The 13,539-nt window shown below is 51.7% G+C and overlaps 1 protein-coding gene across 2 annotated transcripts in view; it reads left to right on the forward strand.

The window, feature by feature from the left end:
* Positions 1 to 13,539, forward strand: part of LOC147898004 (S-adenosyl-L-methionine-dependent methyltransferases superfamily protein) — an 88,314-nt gene that overhangs the window by 60,440 nt on the left and 14,335 nt on the right. For both annotated transcript variants that reach the window (XM_087380743.1, XM_087380744.1), the window contains exon 6: positions 12,640 to 12,706. In XM_087380743.1, coding sequence (XP_087236869.1) covers positions 12,640 to 12,706 — 67 coding nt within the window. The remainder of the gene's footprint in view (positions 1 to 12,639; positions 12,707 to 13,539) is intronic.

Raw genomic sequence — 13,539 nt, forward strand, 5'->3', positions numbered from 1 at the left:
CTTCATCACTCCGTGGGGGTGCTTCTGTTACAAGCGGATGCCCTTTGGTCTCAAGAATGCCCCGGCTCACTATCAGGACAATTCTAATGAGGTACTAGCTCCTTATTTGGATAATTTTTGCAATGTATTTATTGATGATATCTGTGTGTATAGTAATCGCAAGGAGCATTTGCAAAAGCTAGATGCTGTATTCGAAAGGGTGGATGCAAGTGGCGGACAGCTGAATCCAAATCAGTGTCGTTTGGCAAGAAGTAGTATCAAGATTTTGGGGCATATTGTTTCTGAAAATGGAATTGCACTTGACCCAGATAAAGTGAAGGCATTGATGATGTTGTCTACTCCTTCGAACACCAAGCAATTGCATACTTTCATTCAAACAGTGAAATATCTTGCAAGGTTTATTCACATGCTGTCCCAGGTGTTGTTTCTGCTCCAGCAAATGGTTTAGCATGAGCCATTGAAATGGACTTGTGAGTGTGAAGAGGTATTTGAAGCTGTGAAAGAGATGCTTGGTCACATTTCTAGTGTGAAGGCTCCTGATTTCAAGCAGAGATTTTATGTGAACGCTTCAGTGGGTCCTGATGCCATTGGAGCAATACTCTTGCAACAAGGTAAAAGTTCGAGGTACATGAGGCCTGTGTACTACGCTAGTAGGGTGAAAAGTGAAGCTGAAAGGGGATATACAGCAGCTCAGTTGGTGTTGGCCAGCTTGGTATATGCTTGTCGGAGGTTCCGACTGTATTTGTTGTCTCGAACTTTTGTAGTCTTGACCAATTGTACCTTGTTACCGCAGTTGTTGAGCAATACTAATCTCTCGAGATGTATGATTAGGTGGATAACTGAATTGTAAGAGTATTCATTTACCTTCGTGGTAGAAGAATCTACAAGAGCATCATTGGCTGATCTGCTCACGCGCAAAGAGGGTCCCATATTGGTGAAAGAAGTGGAAGAACGCACAGCAAAGATGGAGGACCAAGTTTTGGAAAATGCATTTGTCTTGCATTTTGATGGCTCTTTCAAAAAGAGTTTAAACAAAGCAACCGGAGGAATTGTAGTGCATGATTCAGAGGGGAAGGAGGTTCACAGGGCATGCATTCAGCTCAAGGCAGGCAGCAATAATGAAGCTGAATACAGCTTTTAATGAAGGCCTGCAGGTATGTGCTAACCTGGGAATTAGGAGATTGATAATCAAGGTGATGCTTTGCTGGTTGTAAAACAGATTTTAGGTGTTTGGAAAACAAAACATGTCCATCTCAGGAACTGGGTGAGTATTATCAAGAAAAGATTGGGACAGCTTGAAGCCTGGACTCTACAGCATCTGGATAGAAGTCAGAATACTGCTGCTCATGATGCTGCCCAGGGAATGACTGAAGCACATGTGAAGGCTGCAAGAATACAAGAGCCTCCTTACAGAGGTAGGGAGTTCCTGGCAAAAGAAGAAAGTTTTCTGCTGGCCGGAAAAGTTCCTGATGAGATACCCAAACAAAAAAGATACAGATTTGTGAAAGCCTGTCAACCTTATGTCATGATTGGTGATGTTCTGTACATGAAGGGAGCTGATTTGATTCTCAGGAGGATACCATGAGGAAGATTTAGACAGAGGGGTATGTATGGCCTTCCTTACAGAGGGACATCACGCATTGGTGTAAGTCCTGCTTCTAGTGCCAGCAAATGGGTAAGAGAATCCTTCATCCAGAGCTTCGAAATGTAGTGGTTGCCTTTAATATCTTTGAGAAATGGGGTATTGATGCAATCGGACCAATGCCAATGACTGCACGAGGAAACTGCTACTTGTTGACTGCTGTTGATTATCTGTCTCGATGGGGTGAGGCAAAGCCTGTAAAGTCGGTCAATGCAAAGACAGTCAGTAAGTTTATTTATGAAGATATCTGTTGCCGATTTGGCATACCCTTGGAGCTTGTATCTGACCATGGACCCGGGTTCAGAAGTGAATTGATGGATCTCCTTTGTGACAAACTAAAAAACAAACACAGGTATGCAACTCCTCACTATCCACAGTGCAATGCTATGGATGAGTATTTCAATGGTGCGTTAACTGGCATTATGGGAAAGATGATAAGAACCCATGAGAAAAGTTGGGACCTCACTATACCATGGTGTTTGTGGGCATATCGTGTCGCTGTAAAACAAGGTACACAGTTTTCTCCTTTTCATCTCGTGTATGGCAAAGAAGCTCTCTCTTGCCAATTGAAGTGGAGATTCCAGCCCTTCAATTTTTGATGAAGATGAACGAAGAGCCAAATTCAGCATATGCAAATAGGTTATTAAGTTTGCAGGAAGCACAACTGGACCGGTTGAAGGCTGTGGATCATTATGTTGCTGCTCAAGAAGCAAATCAAAGGAGGGTCAATCTGAAGTACAAAGATAAGTATATCAGAGAAGGGGATCTAGTTTTGAGATATGACAGTAAGTTGGATTACGGTTTGTGACTAAGTGGGAAGGACCATATCAGGTAGTGAAGAAGTACCCAAATGGATCTTATCAACTAGCTGATTTGGACGGGATGTTGCATAAAAATAGAGTCAATGGGCTGAGGCTGAAGAAATATGTGATCAGGATCATGCAAGTAAACACATGTGGCCCTCTTGTGATGCAGGAAGGTGGGACTGAAGAACTCATGGATGAGGACATCTCTGAAGACCTCAAAACTATATTTGACTGCAAGACATGAATGTCTACAGCTAGGCTCAGGAAGGCTGAAAACGTGAGCTCCTGCGAGCTTCCCCTCCCCCCTCGCCGTTAGCCCCTACCTCCCCTTCGCTCCCCCCCCCCCCCCCTCGCTGCGTCCACCTCCACCCCTCCCGTCCGCCCTCGACCCCCGTCCCCTCTCCTCCCCCCCCGCCGGCACCCCGCTACCCCTCGCCTCACCTCCGCCCCTCGCTCCATCCCGCCCCTCGCCTCACCTCCGCCCCTCGCCTCACCTCCGCCCCTCGCTCCAGCCGCCCCTCGCTCCATCCCGCCCCCTCGCTCCATCCCCGCCCCTTACCTCCGCTCCATCCCGCCCCCTCGCTCCAACCCGCCCCTCGCCCCCGCTCCAACCCCCCCCCCCTCGCCGCCGCTCCAGCCCCCCCCTCCGCTCCATCCCGCCTCGCCTCGCCCGCCTCCGCTCCAGCCCGCCTCGCCTCGCCTCGCCCGCCTCCGCTCCATCCCGCCTCACCTCGCCCGCCTCCGCTCCATCCTCGCCCGCCTCCGATCCATCCCGCCTCGCCTCGCCCCCTCCGCTCCATCCCGCCTCGCCTCGCCTCGCCTCGCCCGCCTCCGCTCCATCCCGCCTCGCCTCGCCCGCCTCCGCTCCATCCTCGCCTCGCCGCCGCTCCAGCCGCCCCCTCCGCTCCAGCCGCCCCCTCCGCTCCATCCCGCCTCGCCGCCTCACCCCCAGGCTCCACCGCCGCTTCATCTCTTCTTGGGTGGCAGCCTGTTTTTCTTCATCGGAAGCTTGCAGTTAGTCTTGGCGGTATGGCGGCCCCCAGCCCGGATCCGGAGGCCCAGTCGGACCCTCCCTCTCCAGATGCCTACCGCGTTATCCTGACAGAGCAACAATCATCTCGTGTTCAGGAGGTAGCCAGTGACTTTGCTCGTACCTCTGTTTACGGTAGAGTCATTGGACACTCCCCCTCCAGGTCTACCATCAGGGACTGGCTCCAGTCCACTCTCTTGCTAGAGGATGGCCATATCGAGGAGGTGGCCCTTATGGGAAGGGGCATCTTCTGGCTCAAACTCTCCAGTGAGAAAGCTGCGAGCAATCTGATTGCCGGTTCCCCCACATCGGTGGATGGGAAGATCATCATGATAGTCCCGTGGTACCGTGGTTTCAGCGCAGCGGATTTCGACACTCGGTTCCGTATACCTCGCCACCCAGTGACACTCGTTTTTCCAGGGCTTGCTACTGAGCTGCGGCCGATTGTCAGGGACTTGGGCTCCCATTTTGGCTGGGTTATGCACGACACCTTTGCCGACGCGGTGACCACGGCAGGAGCTCCCCGAGTCCGTGTGGCTGTGGCGGATCCTGCGACTCTCCCTGCAGTGATCGAGATCGTTACAGGTGCCGGCAGTATCACCCAGAGCATGATAGTCACCGGACAGCCAGGTCAGTGCCTGCGGTGCCATGGCTTTGGGCACTTGGCGGCTACTTGTCCACGCTTTGCCAGCTCGTCTCGACCCTCCCCGCCCCCGCCCCCTCCGCCCCCACCTCCCCCCCCCGGACAGCCACGTCAAGAGGAGCCGAGGCAGTCGGAGCCTGGGCCAGAGGTAGTGGGCGGTTGGACCGAGGTTCGAAGGAAAAGAGGAAAGAATAAGAAGATTTCGGATAAAGGCAAGGAGGCAGAGGTCACCATTCCTGCAGCAGCACTCCACAGGCCTGACAGGCAGATGCCCCAGGGACCTGGGAGAGCCTCTTCTTCGACGGCAGCCCGACCTCCACAGCCTCAGATCCTCCTCTCTCCCACCCCCCCGCCTTCTCCCCGGTTTCCCCAGTTTCCCCCCCCTTCGCCCGCCCCGCAGTTTCAGCCCCCGCCTCCTTTTCCTCAGTCCCCTCCCCCTCCCCCTCCCTCTCAGCCCCAGTTCCAGATGCATCCCCATCCCCCTCCCCCCCCTGCTCCCCTCGCCCCTCCTACAGAGTTAGCTGCACCGTCGCCTTCCCAGCCGAGTGCAGCCTCCGCTCCACCTCCTCCGCCAGTCGCCTCCGTGGAGCCCGAGTCGCCTATCCCGCAGCCTCCTCCCCCTCCTCCCCCGCTTGCAGGACACCCGGTGTCTGTACCACCAGTGGAGCAGGTTTCCCTTCCCGCTAGCCTCCCAGTGGTAGACTCAGCTGGGTCTCAGCTCCAGGAGAGAGAGCTCCCTCGAGACTTTTACAGATCTGGCCCCTGGGACTACCTGGATGTGGCCGACCTTGGGACCTTCCCGGCTTGTCTCGACATTAGTATCTTCATGCTCCGCAAAGGGGCGGATGGGAGGATTGGTGCCTTGGCTCCCAGGGATGGCCCTAGCTTCGCCTTCACGTTCCTCAGCGATGGCACCGAGACCTGGACAGACGACTCGGTGTGGGAGGCTCTCAGAGAGCAGACACACGCCCAGATTTGCTCCTGGATAGGCCCGTCCGGTGGGCAGCTCCTCGAGACTCAGTGGTCCGAGGGCGATGTGCGCTTGCGGTGGCGTTGCGCTGCCAAACGTTTCCGATTGATTGTGATCCTCAGACCCCCCCTGGCATGGCCTCTTCCCCAGGATGTCAGAGCTTGGTCCCAACAGAAACTCCGAACCTTCTACGGGATGACTGCTTCAGAGATCTCGAGCTGGCTCGAGAAAGCATTTGTTCATGGCACTAGAGGCCTCTCGCCTTTGCTGAAGGTGTTGAAGAACGGGCAGGACGACCCCGTCTCCCCCTCCAAACCTTCTCACAAGCGGCAGCGCCTCCACTCCGATCTGTCTGATTCTTCTTCGACTTCTTCTGCGAGCAGACAGCTGTTCGCAGCCCCCCATCCCTCTCCATGAGCCTACACCTCGTATCCTGGAATGTGAACGGGTTTCACTCTTCGAGTACCCGTGGTCCCAGGAAGCTCATTTTGCGTCAGGAACTTCAGCCTGCAGTGATTGGTCGATTGGATGTACTGCTGCTCCAGGAGCACAAGCTTTCTGCGGCTCATGCCCGTAGCTGCGGGAAGGTTCTCCCTGGACGCTCCTACACTTATTGGGAGCCTTCGATCGGCGCACAGGGGAGGAGCGGGGGGGTCTGTACCTCTGTGTGCGAGCAGTTAGCTCAGTCAGTTTTCGGTCACGGCACGTTGATCCCAGGCCGAGCCCTTTGGGTAGGCCTGAATTTGGAGGGATCCAAGATAGGAATCCTCAACATTTATGCTCCCACAGACCTCAGATGCAGAGCCACCTTCTGGAGGACACTTACAGGGATTCTTCCAGACATGGATTCCTGGATTGTTGGAGGAGACTTCAACAACCTGGAGACCTTGGAGGACCAGCAGGGTAGAGATCCGGAGTTCACAGGTATGGCTCAGGCAGAGCAGTCAGCTTGGGATTCTTTCATCTTCGCGACAGGAGGGAGGGACAGTTGGAGAGACCCGTCCTTCCGGCGTTGGCACGGGAGCCTGGACTTCTCTTGGGGCTTCCGCAGGGAAGGAGGCAGACTCCTGGAGCGGCTTGATAGGTTTTATGTCAGCGATTGGGCCATCAGCAGAGGTGGCCAGGCGGGCATTGTTCCAGGGACGACACTATCCGACCATGCGCCTGTGCTCCTCTCATTAGATTCGGCAGCCCAGACTCTCCCCCCCCGATCATGCAGGATTCCCGATTCCATCTTCTCGAGGGCGGACGTCCGTAGCAGCATTTGCAGTCTTTGGGACAGAGACTGGGGGGAGGGCATGGATCTGGTAGACTCGGTCGCGCAGGCTCTGCAGGAGTCCAGCCAGATCTGCCAGCTCGCAGCCCTACAGGTTCGACAGGATTGGTGGGGCAGAGAGAGAGCTCTTCGGAGGGACCTCGCCTCCATTCAGCGACTTCAGCAGTCTTCCCCGGGCTCGGAGGAGCTTCGGATCCAGGCCCTTCGAGCCAGAGCCCTCTTGGAGGAGACCCTCCAGCGTCGCTCCGAGTTCTCCTTTCACGCCTCTCTCTCCTTCTGGGCCCGGAAGGGTGACCGGATGTGCAGGGAGTTCTTCAGGACACACGGCCAGAGAGCTGCAGGTGATCAGCTACGGAGTCTCAGGACAGCGGATGGTCACATTGTTACGGACCCGGGGGAGGTCCTGGGGTTGGCCACTGACTTCTACAGGACCCTCTTCCAGCAGGAGCCACTTGCCCCTCGTGCTAGTCGTGACCGTGAGGAGGTGTGGAGGCACATTCCATCCCTGGTCCAGCCCAGCATGCAGGCGACGTTGTTGGCGCCGTTCACCGCGGACGAGATGTTGGAGGCCTTGATGGCTATTGATGGGCAGAAATGCCCAGGTGAGGATGGGCTATCCCGAGCTTTCTTCACCTCCTTCTGGGACCAGATCCATCAGCCCCTCCTTGCAGCTCTGCAGGGGATTTTCAGCAGCGGTCAGATGCCAGAGAGCCTTTCCTCGGGACTGATTTGCCTCATCCCGAAGGGAGGAGATAGACAGGAGATCCGCCAGTGGCGTCCGATCACTCTCCTTACCACTGCCTACAAAATCCTCGCCAAGATGATCAGTGCCAGAGTTCGACCTCTACTCCCAGACCTCGTCCATGACACTCAGACAGGCTTTGTCCAGGATCGCAGTATCCTGGATAATGTCTTCACCTTTTCAGAGGCGGCGGAGTGGGCTCAGTACAGCGGTTCACACCTTGCCATTTTACTTCTCGACTTCGAGAAGGCCTACGATCGCGTGGATTGGTCCTTTTTGGAGGGGACTCTGGAGCGACTAGGTTTCCCGGCAGGCTGGATTCAGGGTATCTCAGCTTTGTACAGGACAGCGTCTAGCAGAGTCATCATTGGAGGCAGGATGGGTGAGCGTTTCAGCTTGGAGAGATCAGTACGTCAGGGCTGCCCCCTGGCTCCTTATCTGTTTCTCTTCTTCGCCGAGGCCATGACTTACTACCTTCGGGCGAGGTCCACAGGGCTCAGGGGTGTTCGCCTTCCACTCCGGGAGGACACGGAGCTTCTGGACTCAGAGTACGCAGATGATACAGCCCTTTATGTCCAGGACGATGAGAGGATGCTAGAGAGGGTGCGGATGGCCCTGGAGGTTTTCTGCTCGGCCGCTGGTGCGAAAATCAACTGGAACAAATCAGTTGGTTTTCTCACAGACCCGGGGGCGTGTTCTCAGTGGGGGCGATTCCTGGACTTCAGATGGATTCCACGTGGACAGACAGCTAGATACCTTGGCTTCCAGGTTGGCCTAGACATTACGCCAGCTCAGCAGTTTCTCCCGGTGCTAGATTCCATCCGACGGAAGCTGGCTTTCTGGAGCACTGCTAAGCTGTCCCTTGCAGGTCGTGCTTTAGTAGTTAACCAGGTCCTTCTAGCCACGGCTTGGTATGTGGCTTCCTGTTGGTGCTTCTCGAGATCCAGCGTGGCACAGCTCAGGAGGTTGGTTCGGAACTTTCTTTGGTCTGGGGAGGATGGGCAGAGAGATACCAGAGCCAGGGTTGCTTGGCAGACAGTCATTCTTCCGCAGGCGGAGGGGGGTCTGGGGGTCATTGATCCAGAGCTTCAGAGTCAGGCCTTGTTAGGCAAGCTTATCATCCGCGGTTTGACCCCAGGGGGGCAGACGTGGAAGATGTTACTTCAGCAGGGAGTCGGCTCTTGTGTCCCGCGCCGAGGTGGAGAGTGGCTACCGTCCTTCAGGTGGATCTTCACTTCCGCCCCGCTCACTCAGCCCCGCTCCCCACTCGTTCGTAGCCTCCTCATGGTTTGGAGGCGGCTCCGTCTCAGTCTCATTCAGTCCCAGCCCAGCTGTCAGGAGGAGATCGATCGCCAGCCGCTCGTCTGGAATGGGCAGGTCAGAGACGCCGAGGGCCTTCAGCTGGGGGAGAGATCACATATCAGGTGGGACGGCTGGATGAGGGGGCCAGCCCGGTCCCTTCGAGTTTGGAGGGACACGTACAGACATCTGGAGATGGCCGATCTGGCAGACGCAGCGGGAGGTGCACGCGGAGTCCAGGCGAGACGCACGGAGATTGACGGTGCGATCCCAGCCGCTTGGTTGGCTCCACCTGAGCCTCAGGTCCTCATGCCTGGAGACACCCACTGGCTGGGACAGTTCACCCCCCGTGGCATCCCACTGGTGGTCGCAGGACGTTTGGATGACTCCTCTATCGCCTTCTTCGCGGTTTCAGGGGACGGACGACTCAGGAGAGAGGATGCACTCATTGACCCCCTACTCCCATGGCAGAGGGTTAGGGTCGTAGGCCTTCTGGGGAAGGTCTGGCATACCGACCCTAGTATCGAGCAGGACCAGTTGCAGCTTTGGCGTCTTTGGCTCTGGGAGGGGCGGGCCTTGTCAGAGCTTGAGTGGGACCCAGGAGAGTGGTGGTGGCCAGAGATTGTGACAGGACAGGGGCAGACTTCCTTCTTCGCTTACAGCACGACTCTGGGCAGGCGAGTTCTCGGGAGGATGCAGAGCCGCCCCCCCACCCAGCGTCCTAGCTGGTACGCACAGGGTATTTCCAGGTTCTTTTTGCAGGCTTTCTGGAAGGCCTTGTGGGAGAGCTGGCGGCCGCGGAAGATCTCATACTTCCTGTGGCTTCTTACCCACAAAGGTCTTCCAGTGGGGAGCTGGTTGAGGCAGATAGGCCAGGACGGTTGCTGTCAGATTTGCCATGCGGATGAGGAGTCACCAAAACACTGCCTGTGGAGCTGCATGCGCGCCCAGGAAGTGTGGAGGTGGACTTTCGGGCTTCTTACTCGTGCAGCACCAGAGCTAGGAGTGATCACTTGGGGCGCGTTCTGTTGGTGCAGCACCGCACCTGGTCTTCATCACTTGTTCGAGGCATGCCAGCAGGACCCCACTTTCCTTATCACACAGGGGACGTGGGGGCCGCTCGAGGGTATCCCACAACACCTAGCAGAGGCTGATACAGGAGTTCGGGAGAGGCAGCCAGTCTGGGAGATTATCAGCAGCATTACAGGATGGCACATCTGGACCTCGCGCTGCGCGCAGATCCTCGGTGGCACCTCCTTATCGACTGCCCAGATCATGGCGGAGATTTGGAGTGAGATTATTCATACCCTCAGAGGCCAGTGGGACCAGATTCAGGGAGACTCCCGGGCTGGTCAGGAGAAGCGGAGACGCTTCCTCCAGGCTTGGGATTCACAGAGCCTCTTCTTCGAGCAGACTACGCAGGGCCTTCGGTGGCACTACTCACCACCCCGATGGCTGTTCATTCACACTCAGCATATTCCTCAGTGAGAGTATGATTTATTATGCTACCTTTTGGGCTGCGTCCGGTTTGTGAACGCAGCCCGTCAGCTATAAGCTGACCTCTTGTATCTTGTTCTCGAAGTAATATAATTAGAACTGTTTTTTCGGCAAAAAAATGAATGTCTACAGCTTGGGGTTGGGCAAAACATGATAAGACAAAAAAAGCAATAAAATACTAGCACTATGAATAATGTAGGGAGACACATAGGTGCACATAGTTAGCTAGTGATGGGTTTTTTAATGGCTCCAAAGACATCTTTTCCCCAAAAAAGATGATATGATGCAAATATTTGACTATGAGATAAAATGTTTGTAGGAACTTCCTATGGGAAGTGATGAAAACGCAATATGGATGCACTCCAGAGTAATGTACCCATGTGTGACGGGGTCGGTGGTTGAATGTCAAATGTAAAAGTCTTTTGTGTTTTTTTTTACGTGTGGTAAATGGTCTTCTGTGCATGGAATGTTGTCATGTCAATATCTGCCCCCTTCGCTGGAATTCTGTCGTTGGAATTTGAAGAGCTGCTGATCGCTTGTTCTTGAGGTGAACGAGAATTTGAGTAGCAAATGCCAAAGGATTGCGCAAGAGACTGCTCATACACTAAGGAGAGATTGCTGCGTACGTGAAGACAACGCTGATTGGGAAGTTGCCCATACGTGTGGACAAGGAAGGGTGAGGACCTGTTCGACTGAAGTCTGGAGGATCTTAGACGATTTGCAGGAGTTGTGGTTCATTCCTATCGCTTGTGGTACCACATATGTGCATTATTCCTGTCTGACTGAGTCTTGTTCATCGTGTCACTTGTGCCATCTTGGTTGAGAGTCTTCCTGGTGTCTTTGTGCTTGTTTGTGGCCTGTTGAGGGTATCATCTCAAGTCATTGTGGTCCGGGTACATGCTCTGGGCGTTGTGCATTTGCTCTATTTCTATTGGAGCCCATATTGCTAGTCTGATCCCATGGGGAGCCGACCTCATCTACAGAGCTAATTGAATTATAGTGATTTGCTGGTTGTTTTTTCTCTCCTTTTGCTTTCATGAACGTTACTCTTGGCTGTTTGAGGCATGACCATGCATGCTGAACTGGTAAACATTTCCATGGAATGAAAAAGAGTTGCTTCACACCCGTCCTGTCTTCAGTTGCATAGGCTCTTCACTAGGTTCCCTACCACTTTTCTTTCATCAACGGATTGCTGAATCTGTATTTCTCAATGTTTCTAATGGAAGGTTGGGGAAAAAAATGTTGATGGTTGTATGTTGCAGAAGGGAGTTGTAACACTCGCCAAATCTGTAATTTCACCTTGAAAGTTGTGCAACCATGCAAAATCCGTCTTTCATAAAAGGTGGAAAACATAGCAGGAATTGGTTGTTTCTGAAGCCACATTGTGGTCTCCCACTATCAAATCACATGCGAATTTCACAACAGGTGCCAAAAATGCATATGTGATGCAAACTCAGCAAAATATATTTTACAGATTTTCCAAATTGAAAATGACTTGTGAATGCAATCGTTTTCCAGTTTTAGATTCTTGCATGCAATTAGGGTCTTGCCTAAGGTATACGGACCACGTGTGAAAATTTCTTGAAAAGAAGTTTTTTTGGGGGCATTTTTGGCAAATCACCCAAGATGCAGTGTGTATAAAATACATAATATGCAAATGTTTGTACAGCTCTAGAAAGCTGTAATCGCAATTGCTTTTTCCTTAAGGTGTGCGATGAGGGATGAAAGCTTGATTTTCAGGTTGCATCAATTAGGCAGTGTGAACCTTGGAATATAGTAGCTTGTTGGTTTCCTGGCATATTCTCTATCTCAGGTTGCCTCCGGGGGTTGATACGTACAGGTGCTTGTGCAAGACTGCCTTGGGAGGGAGGCTTTGTAATTGCTATAAGTTTCTGAGTACAAACAGAACATACTATACTGGAGAAAACTCGAGATAGTTGAAATGGATGGCAGACTATGAACTACAAGAAAACTATTGGTTTTGTAAGATATACTTAACCCTAGTCTAAGATTAAATCGTAGAGCGCCATGTGGCTTAGTGCCAATTATACAGCGGAAAAAAAATTATTGCTCCAACCTTTGGAGGCTCCTAGACCCCTTAATTGAAGTGGAGTCAAATTCTAGATCTGAATTCTACAAGTGATTTAGGGCTATATACAGGTCATAACCTAGTGTAGACTTAATATTGCTATCTAGTGGGACATAGGCCTGACAGATTTCGAAACATTAGTACAGCAAGATTGCTTGGTATTGTTGTGATCACAAATTTTTCTTGGGAGGATTCATTTATTTATGTTTTTTCTTTTGTTTTATCTTTCTTGAGGTGTTTTTCTTTAGGAATTTGTACTTTGTTGTTTTTCCAAAAGTATTGTTACAAAATGTTTGCCTGTGCCTACGTATATGGTTATTGTTTTTCAAATACTCACATTTGTCATTGTATATAGGTATATATAGAATAAACTTAGTGTTCTCTTTTGCAATGATCAGTGACAAAATGTGCATGCTTACAAAAAGCAAACATGGGATTACCTTTATAAATTTGAGAAAATGTCTTTTGAACTCTTTGCTCAAGAGGCTTCAAATTCAGGAGCTGACTTTCATGCTTCAAATTACCCTTGCAATGCTTTGAGGGTTCTTGCGATGCTTTCAGGGTTGTGCCACTATTTCGATCCAGTTAGCACACATAAACATTGTTTTTGGATGTATGACTAACATTGTGTTGGTTGTATATTAGGAGGAGGTGAAGCTTGCAGAAAGAGCTGTTGGCTTACTTGGTGGTACTATTTTGCCAATCCATAAAGGTTAGTTGGGCTCGCAGGGGCTTTATTGCTTTTCTTGAGTATTTATGCAAATGCCTCGATAAGTTAAGGACTTCTTGTTTGCAAGTGTGATTACAAGTGAGTTTTTAAAATAGGATATGTGATTTTCTTTTCTTAAGACATTTATAGTGTGCTAGAAAGGACTCAAGAGTAGTGAAATATCAAACTCTAATGTCCCAAGAGGGCCCATAGGAGAGAGATAATTCAAGTTCTTTTATGCGAGTGTATATGAAACTAAATATAAATAGTAGCAGCCCACAAAGAGAATAAAACTTCGTTTCTGCACATCTAAGGGTCCTTGCACAACGCATGTACTCTTGCTATGCATGAATTCTGCGCAAGTTTTATATGGTAACGCCTATGCTTTTTCTCTCAATGCATCCACAGTGCACTAAGCATATGCATCCACTTCCCTTTCCCCCTCAGCATCCACAGTTCACACTGGCTTTTTATTCAGTCCATCCACATCTTGCTGTGTATATCCCAATCTGTCTTCAGTTCTCAGCATGTCCACAGCTCACAGTTCACAATGCAGTTAACAGTGCATCCATGATCCAAGAAAATTTCACAAGGGGAGAGAGGGGGGGGGGGTTGTTTGTTGAAGACAAATGATCCTGTTCTGTTTGGTTTCCAAGGATTTCACCTATCCCAACAGCCCTGGCCTAAAAGCTTACAAGCACAAGTCCCTTAATCATTAATAGATGTCAGGCATATGCTAAATTCTATGATTGATCATCAATCATGTAATGAAGAACCCATGCCTATGTGTATCTACCAAGTGTAGTACTTGATCACTTGGGTATCGCTAATCATCA

Source organism: Dipteris shenzhenensis, chromosome 10 (genome assembly GCF_047967505.1).
Source record: "Dipteris shenzhenensis isolate YYH24624 ecotype China chromosome 10, Dip_SZ_1.0, whole genome shotgun sequence".
Lineage (NCBI taxonomy): Eukaryota > Viridiplantae > Streptophyta > Polypodiopsida > Gleicheniales > Dipteridaceae > Dipteris > Dipteris shenzhenensis.